The sequence below is a fragment of the Cervus canadensis genome, chromosome 13, assembly GCF_019320065.1.
Source record: "Cervus canadensis isolate Bull #8, Minnesota chromosome 13, ASM1932006v1, whole genome shotgun sequence".
NCBI lineage: Eukaryota > Metazoa > Chordata > Mammalia > Artiodactyla > Cervidae > Cervus > Cervus canadensis.
In genome coordinates, this window is record NC_057398.1 from 4,793,614 (window position 1) to 4,812,407 (window position 18,794).

Below are 18,794 nucleotides of genomic sequence, written 5' to 3' on the forward strand. Positions count from 1 at the left end.
CTAAATATTCTATTACACTTCTTGCCAATATTTTTTATAAAAACACATTCAGTGTTTAAAGCATAGTGTCTTTATGTGCATGTGTGTTTATACTAGATGTCAAATGTTTCTAATCACTTGTCATGTTATAATCATTATGTACCCAATTGGATTCTAATTCCTCTTTCTTTGAATTATTGTGTGTTAGATATGCATATTGTAAATGGTCATGTATTTCATCACTTTTTGGTATATTTATCTTTTGGTAGATAAGCAAAAGTAAGAAATATCTACTTACATCTTGTTACTATCATATGTATGACATAGTTTGCTGTTTACGTGTTTGGAAATGATATTATTTTGAAGATACCAACAAGGATTCTTTTCATTTTTCTTCTGAAAGAGTCTCAGAAAACCTCAGAAGTTATGGAGAAATCTTTGAGAAAGTTAGGAAACTGATCGATAGAAGAGGCACTGAAGTGATTGCATTAATTTGCTCAGGTATTTTATCAACAGGACACAAAGCACTTTGGTTTGCCAAGTTTAATGAGGTGCTTTAAAGAAGTGATTCATTAGTCTTCCTGACTATAATTTCATCATCCCCATAACATCTGATTTATGAATCAAAATGATTTAAACAATACTTGATAAAATAAACTGAGAATTGGATTAATAATGAAAAATTCTCAATACATGTACATACAACTGCATTTAACCAGTGTTTTGTCCACAATGAGGATACACCACTTTTCCTTCCTGACAAGCTGTTCGAAATGTATGATCTGGTGTCACTGGATGATACCCACTTTTACATATAAATTCAATACGATCCTGTGTTTTAGAGTAAAGTTTTTTTGAAGTTGTCCATTTTAACTGTATGTTATATTTTTTCATCATTTCTTCTGAAATTTCACAGGCCTCTGAAGATAAAAATATAAACATAAAACATTATATAGTGAGCAAATATTTTCCACAGAATTTCAAGCTTTCAAGTAGAATCTTCTACTCTAGTCCAAAAATTCCTTCTCAAAACCTTTTCCAAACCAACTCATTGAAAATCTATTATGCAGGTTTCATCATTTTAAATGTAAGAATGAGGTACTATATTTAATGTAATAATTAAATGTTATAATCATAGACTTACAATGTCAATTACCTTATGAAAGATTTCATTAAGGAACCTCTTGTTGCTATTGTTCCTGACCAGAAAATTTTCATACTTTATTTCCACACACAGTAATATTTGGTAATCAAGCATGCAACAGAATGGTTTGTTAATCCATGAAAGCTCTATTATAAACAGCTAAGCCTCATGCTCAGTACAAGGATTTTCCCAGAATCCACGAGAAGACTGAAGCATTTGCCTAAGCACTTTGGTGGTTCAGACCACTCTCCATTCTGACACACACTGTTTCCGTTTCCCTGAAGTTCATAGTAGGCCTGGCACTGATACTCCACGAGTGACCTCAGAGGATATAGAGGTGTGAGGAGTGAGGTAATGTCTCCATTGTCTGTTGGTAGAGGAGGCCCACACTCTCCTTGAGAGTCTAAAAAATATGTTGTTTGATTTATTGAAAAACTACCATGCCCCGCAGTTTAAAATAAAGGAAAAAAATGTAGCCTACTATGTAATATCAAGACTTGTGACTTCTGATGACAGAAATGATTTATTGAAGAAAATCCAGTCACTTAACAGAAAAGGCACATTTTTATGCTTTACTTTTGCCCCACTTGAAAGCATACATAATACATTTACAAATATGTCTTCTGTGCAGGGTTCTGGTATTAAAATATGTTTTCTTAGTGAATATAGGCAGATGGATACTGAAGAGAAATAAAGCATTTCTTTCATCTTTATGTGCAACATACTGCAGTGTCTTGAATCTCTAGTCATTTTAATTGATTTTCAAATTTGTTACAAAAGAAACATTAGCTCCGCTGGCTCCTTAAATAAAATTCAAACAACTACAGATTTGAATAGTGGACTTCCTTTCTTGGACAAGCTGAGATGCTTATTACATCTGTGAAGTATTCCTTCTGCTAATTAAGAATCTTGACATATTATAAAAACCAACACAGGAGATTGTGAAAGATGTAGAGAAGATGTCAATCTGATTAGAGACCTTGGGATTCAAGAAATTGCACTGCAGACAGTGTCTTGGGTTTTAATTTGCTTTCTGTGTATCTTGGTCAAGTCACTGACACGACAACCTAGAAATAATAACAAGTTCAAGCAAAAAAAAATATCTCAAGAAATACTTGATCTTTTTCATCAGAGACCCAGGAAAGTGGTGTGTGTATGCCTGCTAAGTCACTTCAGTCCTATCCAGCTCTGCGACCCTATGGACTGTAGCCCGCCAGGCTCCTCTGTCCTTGGGATTCTCCAGGGAAGAGTACTGGAGTGGGTTGCCACTCCTTCCTCCAGGGGATCCTCCTCCAGGGATCAATCCTACATCTCCTGCAGCTCCTACATTGTAGGTGGATTCTTTACTGCTGAGACATTGGAGAAGCCCAGAAAGGGAGCAGGCTAGCAAGACAATGGATTTTTGTAATACCGACTTACTCTAGAAATACACCATAATGGAAACCTAAGACTAACTGTTTCCCTGCCTTGATCAGCAGGGGCCAAGGGAGGAGCCCAGACTTCCACTCACGTGGTTGAGAAGCAAGATCCCTCTGCCCTTTCTCCTTGAGTCAGTGGAGGCCAGGTGGGAACCTTGGACTTGTACCCTGCATGGCAGTAATGGAGGCCTGATAAAGATTCCAATAAAATCTAGGGTCTCAAAAATCATAATACCCCAAAAGTCTAGAATACAAATCATTCGTAATACCAAGGACCTCAAAGAAAGCCTCAAAAGAAAAAAAAAAAAATCCACAGAAGACAACACTGAGATGACATAGATATTGAAATAATTGGTAAATGGTTTTTCTTAATGGAATTGAATTTATAGGACTAAAAAAATAGACTAATATAATTTAAAAAACACATTAGATAGGCTCAATAATACACTGCAGGTGACAGAAGGATAAATAAGCTTAACTACAGTCTAACTTTGAATAGAGACTGAAAAAAAAAATGGACAGAGCTTCAGGCACCCATAGGAAGATAGTAAAAGATTGGAGACCCCGAAGGTAAAAAGAAAGGGGATTGAGATGAAAAAATAACTATAATGACAGAATATTTCCCAAATAGGGCACAAGGCACAAATCTATATATTAAAACATCTGAAGAATTCCAAACAGTATAAACCCATAGAAATTAATGTCAAGATACATCAAAACTAAATTGCTGGAAACCAAAGGAAAAAACCTCAAAAGCAGCTAGATAGATATTATGCAATACTTATATGGAAAAAGGATCCAAACATCAGTAGGGTTCTCATCCATGACAACAGAGCCAGGAAAAATTGACATCATTTTTCCAATCCTGGAAGAAAAAAATCATCAACCCCAAATTCTATATCCAGTGATACCATCCTATAGGATTAAAGGGAGAAAGAAAGACATTCCCAGACAAAGGGAAACAGAATTTGTCCCAGCAGACCTACTTAAAGAATTGCTAAGGGAATTATTAAGATAGAAAGGAAAATAGAAAAGGGATTGAGACTTTAGGAAGGAAGGAAAAATAATAGAATTGATTTTTAAAAATTCAGGGGTAAATATAATAAGACTGTCTTTCCCCTGATGATTTTATTAGATCAGGGTCATGCAAAATTATGTCATTTGATATGGTGCTCAGTGTATGTTGAGGGAATACTTAGAATTTATGTTAAAAATGCGGGGAGGGTAAATAAATCTAAAGGGAAGTAAGGTTTCCACATTTCACCTGAGGTGATAGAATGTCAGCAACAGTAGGGAGTGATAAACTACCTATGTGTACCTAATACCTAGAGCAACTACTAAGAAAGCCCTGCAGACGAAGTATATACTTGAAAGCAATGCAGATGTATCGCAGCTAAATTATTTTATAGTGTTCAAAACCCCACAGTGAAGAAAAGGAAATGGAGATGAGAAACAGAGAAAACACACACAAAATGAATAATAAAATGGCAGACACTGCCCCTAAGAGTAGTTACTTTAAATGTAAATGGTCTGAATACTTCAGTCTAAAGACTGAGAATGGCAGGTGAACACAAAACCTGTATGCTGAGCTGTATGCTGTTTTATTTATTTATTTTTAAATTTATTTTTATTTATTTATGTATTTATTTTTTGTATGCTGTTTTAAACATGAAAACATATGCAAGTAGAATTTGCTAAAAACTCACACCAGGCAAAAATTAACTTGATAAACTAGAAGAAGACTCTTGAGAGTCCCTTGGACAGCAAGGAGATTAAACCAGTCAATCTTAAGGAAAATCAACCCTGAATATTCATTGGAAGGACTGATGCTGAAGCTAAAGCTCCCATACTTTGGCCACCTGATGGGAAGAGCTGACTCATTGGAAAAGACTGTAAGGCTGGGAAAGATTGAGGACAGGAGGAGAAGGGAGGCGACAGAAGATAAGATGGTTGGATGACATCACCAACTCAACAGAGATGAGTTTGAGCAAACTCTGGGAGATAGTGAAGGACAGGGAATCCTGGTGTACTGCAGTCCATGGGGTCGCAAAGAGTCGGACATGACTTCGGGACTGAACAACAACAATTTCTTGTTTAGATTCCCTTCCTTTCTGAACTCTAAACACTAAAGCATCCCAAGACCAAGTTTCAGACACCTATTTTTTTTTTTTATGTGTACACTAATTCCCTGAATGAGTTCAACTCATTCATACCTTTAAATATCACCCATATGTGAAGATGCCCAAAAGACGCCACATTCTGTTACCAGGACCCAGTTGCCTATTCCATGTCTCAAAGTGAAATTCCTTGGGCTGTCACATGTACTGATGGTATCTTTAACACATTTATTCTTCAAGAAATAACTGTCTTAATATTTAAGACAGGAAATGTTCCATGATTCCAACCATTCAAATCTGGTCAACAATTTCATAAAATATATATGTGAGATATTTATTAATTCCACAAAAGAACTGGATGTTAAGCACCATCATTTTCTTTTCATCAAAAACTTATTCCCTAAGAACTTCTTCAATATCTATTTATATCAGCATGTTTTATTCCTAATACTTTCTCTTAAATCGAGGAGGGGGTAGACAAGATACTCTACCTTTGCACTGAGGTGGTTTTGTCCAAGTTCCATTTAAACATGTCACATCTACGTCCCCTAAAATGTCATAAGTCCCGATGCATTCATAACGTACTCTTTCACCATTTAGATACCTAGGTCTGTCATTTTGTATAACTGCATTTTCCACTCTGGGTGGATTCACACAGGAAACATCTGAAAAAAAGAAAGAAAGTATTTCTAATATAATGATCCTAATGAACAATAAGCCAATGAGTGAATGTCAAATATATTCCATTGTTACTTAAATTCAATAGGTAATCTGTCATGAAAGACTGCTAAATTCAATAAGTTTACATATAAGATTAAGGAAAAGGAGATAAAGCAATATTTTTCAGTGCAAATTAAGCTTTTTTACCTTAAATCTCTGCCCCAGCCTTCACTAGCAGGTTAATAACATGATTTCAGGCCAGTGAAAATGAGAGCTTTTCTGGACAATTCTTTCTGAGTTTAGTAAAATCAGTGTTATAAATTATATAAATTCACAATGAATTTATAAACCATAAGAAAGTCATAATAATAATATCATATGGATTTGATTTAAATCATCAGGATTTAGTTTACAATCATTCTGTTTATTAACTGTAACTTAAGACACCTAGAAAAATAAACACAGTAGATACTTCTTTAGAAACTTGATCAAGAATTAGCACACTTTGAAGAATACCATTGTTGAAGGAAGAAGATGATTAACTAAAAGATCCAAACATATCTGGGAAACAAAACTATTCTTTGATGATATTTTTTGGAAAATGCTTAAGGACACCATAGTGAGTGATGGGTCATCCCTCAGTGAGATTCAGGGGATGTAAGATATGAGAGGCTGTAGCCTTGACTCCTAAACTGAAATGTGCACAGAATCCCTTGGGATTCCTTAAAACCATGTCAGAGTTGCAGCCCCAGAGATTTTGATTCAACAGGTCTGAGTGAGCCTGTGAATCTGCTTGCATATCTAAGAGTTTTCAAGAATATGCTGAGATTGCTGTGCCAGGGATGTGCTTTTAGAATTATTGGGCTACAACTCTAAACGCTGAGAACACAATCCCATCTCTTTTTATGTTGAGACAAACTTTTTTGACCTGTATGCGGGTCAAGGAGCAACAGTTAAAACTTGACATGGAACAATTGTCTGGTTCAAAATTGGGAAGGGTGTACGACAAGGCTGTATATCATTACCCTGCTTGTTTAACTTCTATGCAGAGAACATCAATCATGTGAAATGCTAGGCTGGCTGAATCACAAGCTGGAATCAAGATTTATGGGAATAATATCAACAACCTCAGATATGCAGATGATACCACTCTAATGGCTGAGAGTAAAGAGGAACTAAAGAGTCTCGAGAGTGAAAGAGAAGAGTGAAAAAGCTGGCTTGAAACTCAGTGTTCAAAAAACTAAGATTGTGGCATCCAGTCCCATCCCTTCATGGCAAATAGAAGGGGGAAAAGTGGAAGAAGTGACTGATTTTATTTTCTTGGGCTCCAAAATCAATGTGGACAGTGAGTGCAGCCATGAAATTAACAGACGCTTGCTCCTTGGGAGGAAAGCTGTATCAAACCTAGACAGCGTATTAAAAAGTAGAGACATCACTTGGCCTACAGAGGGCAGTATAGTCAAAGCTATGTTTTTTTTCCAGTAGTCATGTATGGATGGGTGAGCTACATCATAAAGAAGGCCAAGTGCTGAAGAATTGATGGTTTCAAGCTGTGGTGCTGTTGAGAGTCCCTTGGACTGCAAGGAGATCAAACCAGTCAACTGTAAAGGAAATCAACCCTGAATACTCACTGGAAGGACTGATGTTGAAGCTGAACCTCTAATACTTTGGCCACCTGATGCGAAGGGCCAAGTCACTGGAAAAGACTCTGATGCAGGGAAAGAGTATTGAAGGCAGGAGAAGGGGGTGACAGGGGATGAGATGGACTCAATGGATGTGAGTCTGAGCAAACTCTGGGAGATAGTGAAGGACAGGGAAGCCTGGTGTGCTGTAGTCCATGGAGTTGCAAAGAGTCAGACACGACTTATCGACTGAACAACAATAAGAACAACGAATAATCTATGACCATTTAATGATGGTGAATATTATATTACTTAAGATACTTTAATAATAAAATTTAAGAATTTTACCAAAGTACCTTTGCACACTGGCCTTCCTATCCATTTGCTCTTAACACACTGTATAGTGTTGGATCCATTCAGCTGATAATATGGTCGACATTTAAAAGCCACTTGTTCTCCTGATCTATATGATTTCTTCTTCTGGCCTATGAATACAGCATCATCAAAGCTGGGCAAGTTAAAACAATCTGTGCCTGAAAAAAAAAGGAATATATATTAGTTTAGTCCATCTTTAAAAATACATAGTAACCAATGATTATATTCCAGAAAAATAGATAGGTACTTATCAAACCAATGAATATTGTGCAAATTTCTCTTATAACTTAAAACAAATGTCAGACATCTTGACCTTGTCACATTGAGTGTCTCTATATTCATCAGAAGTACAACATGGGAATGGTGATATTCAAAGAGATAGGGCTGCATGTGATGCTTGAGAGCATACTTCTCACATTTAAATTCTTTTTCCCCATTGCAGGCCACCTACATTATAAATGTGTTTCTGTTTCTTCTATCGAAACCTGTTACCTTGAATTGTGTCACATGTCTTAGAAATTATATATTATAAAGAAATGATTGATAAATTAACAGTAAATTGTGTAGTGATAAGACTGATGAGCAGAGGTCAACTGTGATACAGTCGTGTGGAACAAAGACTAGAAATCTGAGAATGTTTATCAGAGGATGTTCAAACTGCACCCAAGTTGATGTGAAAATGAGATAATTTAGCTCCTGTTTTCAAACTTTTGTTATTACTAGGATTGTTAATTCTCTACTAGAATTGAGAACTTTGACAAGATGCCTTGTAAAGTTCTAGAATTACTGCTTAATTTCATATTTGTACCATTTATGCTCTTAATTAAAGATATTTGTCAGCATTAGAATAAAATGAAATGCACTATACTTATGCATTTTGGTGTACGGGACCATTTTCCTCCTAAACATCTTATAGATGCAAATCCATAAATCCTAAATCCTTTGTTACAGGTGTATCTGACTTTTTCTCCGTATTGATAACTGTCTTTCTTGTGACGTACAACACCATTCTGAACTGAAGGTGGAAGTCCACAGGGAAGTCCTAGGAATAAATGAAAGAAAGATTTTATGTTTCACTAACTCTGAAATTTAACTTATGTACTGCTTGTCATATTTGATAGTTTAACTGAAAGAAATAAATGATTTTACAGGAGCTTTCATGATATCACAGAGAAGTGCACACATGTGTCCTAATATCACCATTCTGATGTGTGTCCAGCTGCCCACATAAGCAAGAACTTGAAACCAAAAGTACCAATATATGAAAGAGACTATCTGTGCTCTCTGACCAATCATGAGTAATTAAAGGAAAGCACACTGAGATGTCATCATCTTAGAGGAAGTGCTATATATTGTAAGATATTAGAAGCGACATTGTAGGAAGGACAAAGGACATTTTTTGGAAAAAACTCAGTGACAATGGAAACACTGCAACTTCTATGAATAGTCGGACTCTGAATACGTTTACTGATATGAATAGGAAGGTTTAATTTTGTTGTACATCCAGCGTCAACACACAAAAAAATTGCCAAAATTAAAAGTGATTCCATATGGAACCAATGCAATTAAGAAAAAGAATGATTTGAACATGCAAAAGTTAATTAAATGCATTAATATAAAAATTATATATAAGTGCCACAATATATACAAAATGTGATATACTGAGTAAAGGAGTCTGTCTCATGACTTTGTTGCCAATTCATTAGTTTAAAAAAGTGAAATTAACACACATTGAAGAGTAACACAGTTGAAGGAAGAAGATGACCAAAAGATCCAAAGAGAAAATCTGACAAAATAACAGAAAAATAAATGTATAATTTACAAAACTACTCTTTAATGATATTTTGGGCAAATGCTTAAGGACATCGCAGTGAGTGAGATTGACGGGATGTAAGGTACAGAGGCAGTAGCCGTGGCTCCTAGACTGAAATGTGCACAGAATCCCTTGGGAATCATTAGGACAGTGTCAGGATTGCAGCCCCAGAGTTTTCCTTTGAACAGTTTTTTACATTTTCAATATTTTCAGTGCTCTCTGAAAACAATTTTAAATGAACTGGCATTTACATGTACTGGCATTACAGTGGAAATTAAGAATATATTCTACATTTTGTGAAAAGAGATATGCCTAGAGCTAATTTTGTTAAAACGTTAGCATGAAAGCATTGTTAATGACTTTGAAATATAGTCAACTGAACATATTTAAAATATAGGAGTTGATGAGGTTTGAATCTGCAAAATCATCACCCTATGCAAGATTATGAAAATAACCATTGTTTCCCAAAGTTCCTTCAAATTACAAACAAGAATCCCCCAAACATGTTCAAGTCATACTCTAGCTTTTCTGTGACTTATTTTCTATTCACATTTTCATGAGCATATTCACATGACCTCATAAGCAATATTCAGTAGCCTTTCACACTGTGGTACTCAGAACATAGAAAACAATTCATTTTATTTCCCCCTTAGGTGAACATGTTACTTTTTTCATTAAGGTATTATTTATAGGTATCTCACCTTGCAGGCTATTTCTTTCTACCAGGAGAGTCAATCAAAAATGAAAGTAGATAAAATTATATTTAGGAGGAAGGCTGAGTGTTTGAATCAATTTCATCTTACCCTGTCCTTAAGCAGTGGAAAACCACAAGGTGAGGAGGACATTGATTAGTAACAGCATGCTAGATTTTCTTGATGGTACAGTCACACAATGTTCCAGTTGCACCATTTGAGGTTTAAAATCTGCCTCATTTGCAGTTCCCAAATGTGACTCCGAAATTAAGTGTATTACAGTGAAGCTGGTTAATGTGTCATTTAGTAAATATCAAAGTTCAATGTCTTACACTATCCCTAAATGTTTTCTGTTGGTAGTTTCATGGTAAGTTATTTTTTTCATCACCTGACAAGTATGTCCATAGCTTTATGTGGGACCAGGTATGAACTGGCTCCAGAAGTAATATAAAATACTAATTTTCAGTAAAACATCTCATGATAGTAGGTGAAGTTCTTTCTGCCTGTTGAATCATCTGTATTTTCATGGGCTATGAAAACTGATAAATTTTTTAAAATTACAGTAGATCTTAATATGTACTACACAGGTTATGGGGTGTTAAACGTGGCGATAGTGTTAAAGAATCCACCTGCCAGTGCCGGAGACGTGGGTTTGATCCCTGGATTGGGAAGATCCCTTGAAGAAAGGCATGGCAGCCCACTCCAGTATTCCTGCCTCAAGAATCCCATGGACTGAGGAGCCTGGCGGGCTACAGTCAACCGAGTCGCAAAGAGTCGGACACAACTGAAGTGACCGATCACGTACAGTGTAATGATTTGACTTATATATGTATATATAAGTCAAATATATATATATATATGAGAAGTCATATATATATGTCAAATCATATATATATATATGATATGTTTACAACAGTAAGTTTAGTGAATATCCATCATTTCATTATTTGATATCAGTTACTGTATAATTATTATGTTCTTCTGTTTGTGTTAGAGTCCTTGATTTTTGTGTTCCTTATAGTCTCATGTTTGTGTTGCGTTTAAAGCAGCAGTCTCTTCCTCTAGTCTTTACAGGCTTGTCTTGGGGTGAGAAGTTTTGAGGCTTTCCCAGACCTCTTTAAGGATACACCTGGCCACAGATCTCAGTTCCTCTCAGGAGAGATTTTTGAAGCTCGTATGCTTCTCTCAACCTAGCAAAGCCAGTCTCTGTGCAGACAGCTTCCTGGCTGCTTCCCTGGGGCAATGCTGAATACTGTTTGTGTGCTTTCTCACAGTCCCACGGGTCAGACTGGCTTCTGGATGTCTCTCAGATCAAAGGCTTGGATCACCACCGTGAGGACCACACAGGGAGCGGGCCCTGGGGCAGGGGCATGTGGATACGTTGCTGCGCCCTTGGGTGAGCAGGACCCACAAGCAAGGCGTCTGCAACGCCTAGAGGGCGGGCTTCCTGGCAGTGTCTCCAGTGTGGTCAGGAGGATTCACGTCCCTCAGTGAGTTCTAGCTCTGGAGGCTGTAACAGCTGGCCTCTCCCCACCCCTCAGCCATGCAGGTGGCCCCAGTGTCCTGGACAAGGGGAGAGAGAAGGGCGCCTTCTCATCAGTGTTGGACGCTGAGGAAGCCACCCTTGGCCAGATGCTCTTATTCCCCCCCAGGTAACATCCTGTGCTGAGGGGCTCTCCTGGCACTAAGCTGTACCACTTTAGGGGACGGTGACGCACATAAAGTGAGGCTGTTCCTCTAACCCTCTATGATGTGCCAGGTCTTGAATATTTGCTGTAATTTCTCTGCTAGATTCCTTGCCTTCCACAAAGATACTGTCATTCATGGGTGACGGTCAAAAGTCTGTGTTTGTATCGGGAGAGACAGTAAAACTCCTATTCTGCCATCTTTCTAATGTCATTCTGTCATTACAGGTTTCTTCTTGGTGGTTCTTTTCATTTTCTTGACTAATGTCCATCAATAGGCACATTTATTTTGTTATACACTTATCTAGGAATCTGTACACTCACACACGCTTGTTAAAGAATAAAATTAAATAGGTCCTTTGACAAAATAAGAGGCTGATCTAAACATTTTGCAGTGGATGATACAGCTGAGTCTTAGAAACATATGAACATACTGGGGTCTCAGCCCAGCTTACTCACCGACACGGACGCATATTGGGGGAGGGTACCAGCCCTTCTCTGTGCAGGTCATTGTGTTCTGATTATTGTGAAGACTATAGCCATCATGGCAGCGGACTCTTACAGTTTTACCTTGTAAATACTTTTCATGGGAATTTGTGTAATATCCATTTTCCAAATAATTGAAAGTACATTGTCCTAAGGATCATAAAACCAATAGAATAGAAAAATAACATTTGGTAAAAGAGCACAGTAAAAATTAACTTTATAGTATTTACCTGACAATGCATTAGTATTCTAAAATAACATATAACTTAATAAAAATGAAAGTTACTGCCACATTTGTTTAAAAGGAAAAAAAATGAATTTCATTTTTAGTTTTTTATAATTTATTTTTAGTTTTTATAATTAAAATATGTATAGATGATGTAGATATTCTTGTAAGGTCTCTATTCTCCAGTGATTTCCATGAAGAGCTCCTCATGAAAGGAAGACCTATTTGGATCTTTTTACTCAGAGAACTTGTCCTTCAGCCTTCCTGTTGTATACAAGACCTAATTGTACTCACTTACTAGTGAGTACTAGTGTCTCTTCACACTTTGAAAGATTTATACACATAAAATTAAAGAGGTTTACTTACTGAGGCAGGGCACTTCTGGAGACCATCCTTTCAGGGTGCAAGTCATGTAGTCCCAGGAACTTTGTGAAGGAGTCACAAAATGCCGTTTACAGCGATAGGAAAACTGTTGACCTATACTTGCTGGAAAGTATCCTTTAAATGCATAATATAACTTTCCATGTTTTATTACTGGAAAATCACAAGATTTCACTTGAAATGAAAAAAAAAGTATAAATACTATTTTATCTTAATAATCAAATTAAAATGGTTTCATCTATTAATTATATTCTCTTATTAGCATAATTACACTCATTGCACTGGGGATTCTAGGACAAGAAAATTTATAAAAACTTCAGATGACTAATATACGTAAGGAGATCCACGCTAATGTAGCTGCTATTCCACGGTCTGGGTTCTCCTTGCCTGCCTCTGGGAGGTCCAGCATTTCCAGTTTCCTGGGATTACAAAGAACGAAGTAGCAGTTGTGAATGGCTGTGCCAGCACTTCTCACAGGTCATTTCCCAGCTACATGTGGAGTGAGCAGCTCCCAGTTTCTTCATGGAAGAGTCACACCACACATCTAGACCCTCATCTTCTTCAGCTGCTGCCCGAGCAATTGGCTTCTAGTGAACCCGTCCCTGAGAGCTGATGAAGCCGAGCTTGCTCGGTGCCTGGGGACTCCAGAGAGCTGCTTCATGGTTTTGGAGAGCACAAGGTCTGAAGGAGCGCGCATGCATTTGCACAGCTCCTCTCCCCGGCTCAGAGCAGAGTGAATGAAATGACAACCTCCAGTTCCCAGGTTTACCAACTATTCTGGCTTCTAGCTCACCTCTCTTAGGACACTAATGGGAGCTGGCATACTCTAGACCCCTGAAAGGTGCGAAAAACGAAGACAGTGGTTTGGATGAGCATAGAGGTTAGAGAGGCACCCAGAATCTCTGGCTAGGCTGACTGATGAAAGGGTTCTACTTCTGAGGCAGGTCTGTGAAGACTAGGAAAAGTGGACATTTACTATAATGCACAGATATCAACACAGAAAGTCAAGGAAAATGATAAAATGAGAAATATGTTCAAATCAGAAGAATAAGACATCCGTTATTTTTGCTTCTAACCCAACAACAGAAATTAGACATCCATCCACAGAGAAACCTTCCTTGGACGGAGGTGTCTCAGTCAACACCCTATGCCAAGGGACCCAGAAGGGGTCTCGCCCACACATGCATGAGGCATGTGGGCAGACAGACCTCTGTCCCGACTGTGGTGCCTGCAGTGGCTCATGAACCAGCTTTCTCCCTCTCAGCCACAGTCCAAGAGCCCCTGTAAACACTATCTTAGAAAATCAAGCATGGAGCTAAGTCCTTATGTGAAAGTCCAGTTTCTCACAGGAGAAGCTCTGTCTGCCTCACTCACACACCTTCCCACGTTATAGCCAGCTCCCTGTGGGTTCAGCTGACATCAGAGGCAAGAGCAAGCTTTGAGAGATCACCAGTGAGTATGCACAGGGAATCTGGCTCAAATCTGCGGACAGGAGGAGAACACAAGTTTAAGGTGTAGTGCTACTTTTGGGGAAACAAAAGATAGGCTGTCAGACCCTTTCTTGTGCATTGTAGGATATAGACAAGGCGTAGAAGCACAGAAATTCTGGGGAAAGAGGGATAATAAGTGTCAGAAGGTGCCCCATAGAAGATCTGAGATAGTTTGAGAGTCATTAGAAAGGTTGACTATGTTTTATTGACTATGCCAAAACCTTTGACTGTGTGGATCACAACAAACTGTGGAAAATTCTTAAAGAGGTGGGAATACCAGACCACCTGACCTGTCTCCTGAGAAATCTGTACGCAGGTCAGGAAGCAACAGTGAGAACTGGACATGGAACAATGGACTGGTTCCAAATAGGGAAAGGAGTCCGTCAAGGCTGTATATTGTCACCCTGCTTATTTAACTTATATGTAGAGTACATCATGAGAAACACTGGGCTGGATGAAGCACAAGTTGGAATCAAGATTGCCAGGAGAAATAGCAATAACCTCAGATATGCAGATGACACCACCTTTATGGCAGAAAGCTAAGAAGAACTAAAGAGCCTCTTGAAAGTGAAAGAGAAGAGTGAAAAAGTTGGCTTAAAGCTCAACATTCAGAAAACTAAGATCATGGCATCTGATCCCATCACTTCATGGCAAATAGAGGGGGAAACAATGGAAACAGTGATAGACTTTATTTTGGGGGGCTCCAACATCACTGCAGATGGTGACTGCAGTCATGAAATTAAAAGATGCTTGTTCCTTGGAAGGGAAGTTATGACCAACCTAGACAGCATATTAAAAAGCAGAGACATTATTTTGCCAGCAAAGGTCCACCTAGTCAAAGCTATGGTTTTTCCAGTAGTCATGTATGGATGTGAGAGTTTTATGCTAAAGAAAGCTGAGCACTGAAGAATTGATGCTTTTGAACTGTGGTGTTGGAGAAGACTCTTGAGAGTCCCTTGGACTGCAAGATCCAACCAGTCCATCCTAAAGGAGATCAGTCTTGGGTGTTCATTGGAAGGACTGATGCTGAAGCTGAAACTCCAGTACTTTGGCCACCTCATGTGAAGAGTTGATTCATTGGAAGAGACCCTGATGCTGGGAGGGATTAGGGGCAGGAGGAGAAGGGGATGATAGAGGATGAGATGGCTGGATGGCATCACCAACTTGATGAACATGAGTTTGAGTAAACTCCGGGAGTTGGTGTTGGACAGGGAGGCCTGGCCTGCTGCAGCTTATGGGGTTGCAAAGAGTCAGACACGACTGAGTGACTGAACTGAACTGAACTGAAGTGACTTAGCATGCATGCATGCACATATCCACCCAAAGATTGGAGACCTGTGATTTACCCAATGAAGATTTCAAAACAGCTGTTTTAAAAACTCCATGTTCTATAAGAAAATACAGTAACACAGTCAAACAAAAGCAGGAAAACAATAAATGAACAAAATGAGCAGTTTAATAAAAATAAACAAATCATATAAAAACCCCAGAAATTGTGATACTGAAGGATCCAAGGATGAAATGAAAATGCTTTAGAGAGCATCAATTACAGAATGAAGCAAGCAGAAGAAAGAATTTGTGAGATAGATGACATATTGAAGTTATCCAGTCAGAGGAGAATAAAAAGAAAATAAAACAACAACAATAAAAATAAAAAACAAAAAAAGAATGAAAAAAGCCTATATGATCTAGGGAGCAGCATCAACAGAAATAACTTGTGAACTATTGAGTCAGGGGTGTGATTTGGATATCGAAGTTCATGAAGTTTATATGTGACTAAACAAAATCAACATTAAAATGCATCTACAACACATGCTATAATGAAGCTTCAAAAATTAAAGAAAAACAGAGAAGTCTTAAAGGCAGCATGAAGAAAAAAACAAAACAAAAACATCAAAACAAAACAAAAAAGCTGGAAACTTACAAAGAACACTCATATGTCTCTAAGCATATTTCAAAGCAGAATCCTAACAAGCCAGGAGAAAGTGGGATGATATATTCCAAGTGCTGAAAGAGAAAACTGCCAATCAAGAATACTGTTATTCCGAAATGAATGGAAGATAAAGACTTCTCCAGACCAACAAATACTGAGGGAACTGAATACCTCTAGACCTGCCTTACTAGAAACCCTGAAAAGAGTTATTCAAGGTGAAATGAAAGCATGCCAATTAATATCATGAAAATACACAGTACACTGGTAAATATAAGTGTACAGTTGCATGCAGGATACTCTAATGCTGTAACATGTTGTAATGTTAGAATTTTTTTCCCCTTCACTGTGGCTTCCGTATTGGGAATAAACTACTAATTTAATCTCATTCCTTTTGGTTAACATTTTAGTGTATGTTTCCAACACTGTTGGAGATTTGGAATAATTATTCTTTACACTTAGATTTTGCAGTTTTCAGCATATGTCACTAACAAGTGTGATTTCATGATGAGACTGCGTCATGAACAACAGATGATGAATCTATTTCTGTAATTTTGAGTTTCAATTAAGAAAAAGATATGACTTTCTATTTCTGTTGGATGGGGAAGTAGTTCTTATAAGAAGTCTACAATTGTGAAGCACTTATTTATTATGAAAAATAACTATTCACAGATATTCAGAACATTTATCTCTAAGGCCACTTTTAGAAAGAGTTCACTTGTTAATGAGAAGAGTAGTTTTCAACTGGAATATCAGGCAAGGATTTGTCAAAGTTCCAATTTTCTCTTTCATGCTTGCATACTCCTTCTCCTCTGCTATCTCTCTTACTTAGAAATATGCCTTTAATGTTTTCTCTGACTGATTAATAGACCGTCTCCCATATCCCTGAGAACCAGAAATAAACTGAGTAACACATCTGTCTGCCCTTCAGCAAGCACTCTGGTAATGCAGCCATTCTTATAGGTGACCTGGGACCTACGGTGCTTTTAACTGTTACCCTTAGGACTGGACAGGAAGCTTTGTTGTGTTGTAAACATTGTTTATGAGGAAAATTGACAAATTGATTTAAATAATATGCAAAACCCAACATGCAACATATTATGAAATCAATAATGCACAGCAATGCATATTATAGTCACACCTAGTATTTAGTGAGATACCATAAAACTCATTAGAAGATATATTCACAAGAAAGAAAGAAGAGGACTGGATTAGTTTAAAAAAAAAAAAAACAGAAGAAAAGCATCATAATGAAGAACTTATAAATTTCAAGATAGAAGTGATTTAAATTTTTTTTAAAAAATTTCACAATTTCCAATGCTCTCTGAAAACAATTTTAAAGTTTTGGCATTGCAGCAGGAAAGAATACTCTGAATTTTGTTAAAAGAGATAGGCCTGTTACCTATAGCTAATTTTGTTAAAACATTGATTTGACAGTGATGTTAATGACTTTTAGTAGCTTTACTAACATATAATTGAAATACAGTCAACTGAACCTACTTAAAATGTAGTATTTGATGAAGTGTGAATCTGCAAAATTAACACCACATGTAAGATTATGAAGCTATACATTGTTCTCCAAATTTCTTGTATTACAAATAAGAAACCCCTAAACATTTTTGAGTTATACTCTAGCTTTTCTGTGACATATTTTCTGTTCACATTTTCATGAGCATATTCACATGACCTCACAAATCAAGATTCAGTGGCTCTGCCTACGGTGGTACTCAGAGGGTGTAGAAGATAATTTATCTTATTTTCCCCTCAGGTGAATATGTGATCATTTTTTCATTAAGGTATTCTTTATGGTTATCACATCCTGCAGACTATTTCTACCAGTTGATTCTATCAAAAATCACACATGAAAGTAGAAACGAAGTAGGAGGAAGGGTGAGTGTTCATACCTGTTTCAACTTACCTTGCCCATGAGCACAGGAAAACCACAAGATGAGAGCAACATTGATTAGCAAAAACATGTTAGATTTTCTGATGATACATTCACACGAGTGCCCCAGTGGTAGTCTTGGAGGTTTGAAATCTACTTCCTTTGCAGTTAGCAAACTTGACTTCGAATTTAAGTGCCTTACAATGAAGCTAGTTAATTAGTGCCATTTAATAAATATCAAAGTTCAATGTTTTACAATATCCATAAATGATTCCTGTTGGTAGTGTCACAATAAGCTATTGTGTTCAACACCTGTTATGTCCGTGTACAACTTTATGTGGGACTAGGTGTGTACTGGCTTCAAAGTAACCTAAAATATTAATTTTTATTAAAACACTTGTAGAGAATAGGTGAAGTTTTTCCCAGTCTTTGAATTATCTGTATTTTCACATGCCTAGGGAAGTGAGAAGATTTTCTTAAAGTTACATTAGATCTTAATACGAAGTACACAAGTTATAGTGAATTCTTTTTATTTATATGCTACTTATGTATAGGTATTTTATGGTTATTATTTTTTCCAGCTCTTTTGACATACAGTTGACATGCAGCACTGCATAAATTTAAAGTGTGCAGAGCATAATTAGTTTCTGTTTTGTTTTACATTTTTATTTATTTTAATTGAAGGATAATTACCTTACAATATTGTGATGGTTTTTGCCATGTATCAGTATGAATCGGCCGTAGGTATACACGTGTCCCCTCCATCCTGAGCTCCCCTCCCACCTCCCTCCCTACCCTACCCCTCCAGGTTGTCATAGAGCACTGGCTTTGTGTGCCCAGCTTCATACATCAAACTCGCACTGGTTACCTATTTTACATACGGTAATGCAT

The 18,794-nt window shown here is 37.3% G+C and overlaps 1 protein-coding gene across 1 annotated transcript; it reads right to left on the bottom strand.

Moving 5' to 3' along the window:
* Window positions 1–507: 507 nt before the first annotated feature.
* LOC122452201 (complement factor H-related protein 1-like) lies at window positions 508–18,050 on the bottom strand. The gene is made up of 7 exons (XM_043485686.1): window positions 17,937–18,050; window positions 12,584–12,772; window positions 11,965–12,141; window positions 8,184–8,357; window positions 7,297–7,473; window positions 5,150–5,323; window positions 508–899 (listed from the first exon to the last, which is right to left on the bottom strand). The coding sequence occupies exons 1-7, from the start codon at window positions 17,992–17,994 to the stop codon at window positions 691–693; spliced, it is 1,158 nt and encodes a 385-aa protein (XP_043341621.1). The 5' UTR covers window positions 17,995–18,050; the 3' UTR covers window positions 508–690.
* Window positions 18,051–18,794: the final 744 nt, after the last annotated feature.

Excerpts from the sequence above, each read along its gene's own strand:
- LOC122452201 (XM_043485686.1), bottom strand. The coding sequence starts at position 17,994 with ATGTTTTTGCTAATCAATGTTGCTCTCATCTTGTGGTTTTCCTGTGCT. Across the intron at positions 5,324-7,296 it reads AGGAAGGCCAGTGTGCAAAG|ATGTTTCCTGTGTGAATCCA; the intron begins GTACTTTGGTAA and ends TCTTTTTTTCAG. Across the intron at positions 900-5,149 it reads AAAACCACCTCAGTGCAAAG|AGGCCTGTGAAATTTCAGAA; the intron begins GTAGAGTATCTT and ends TTTTATCTTCAG.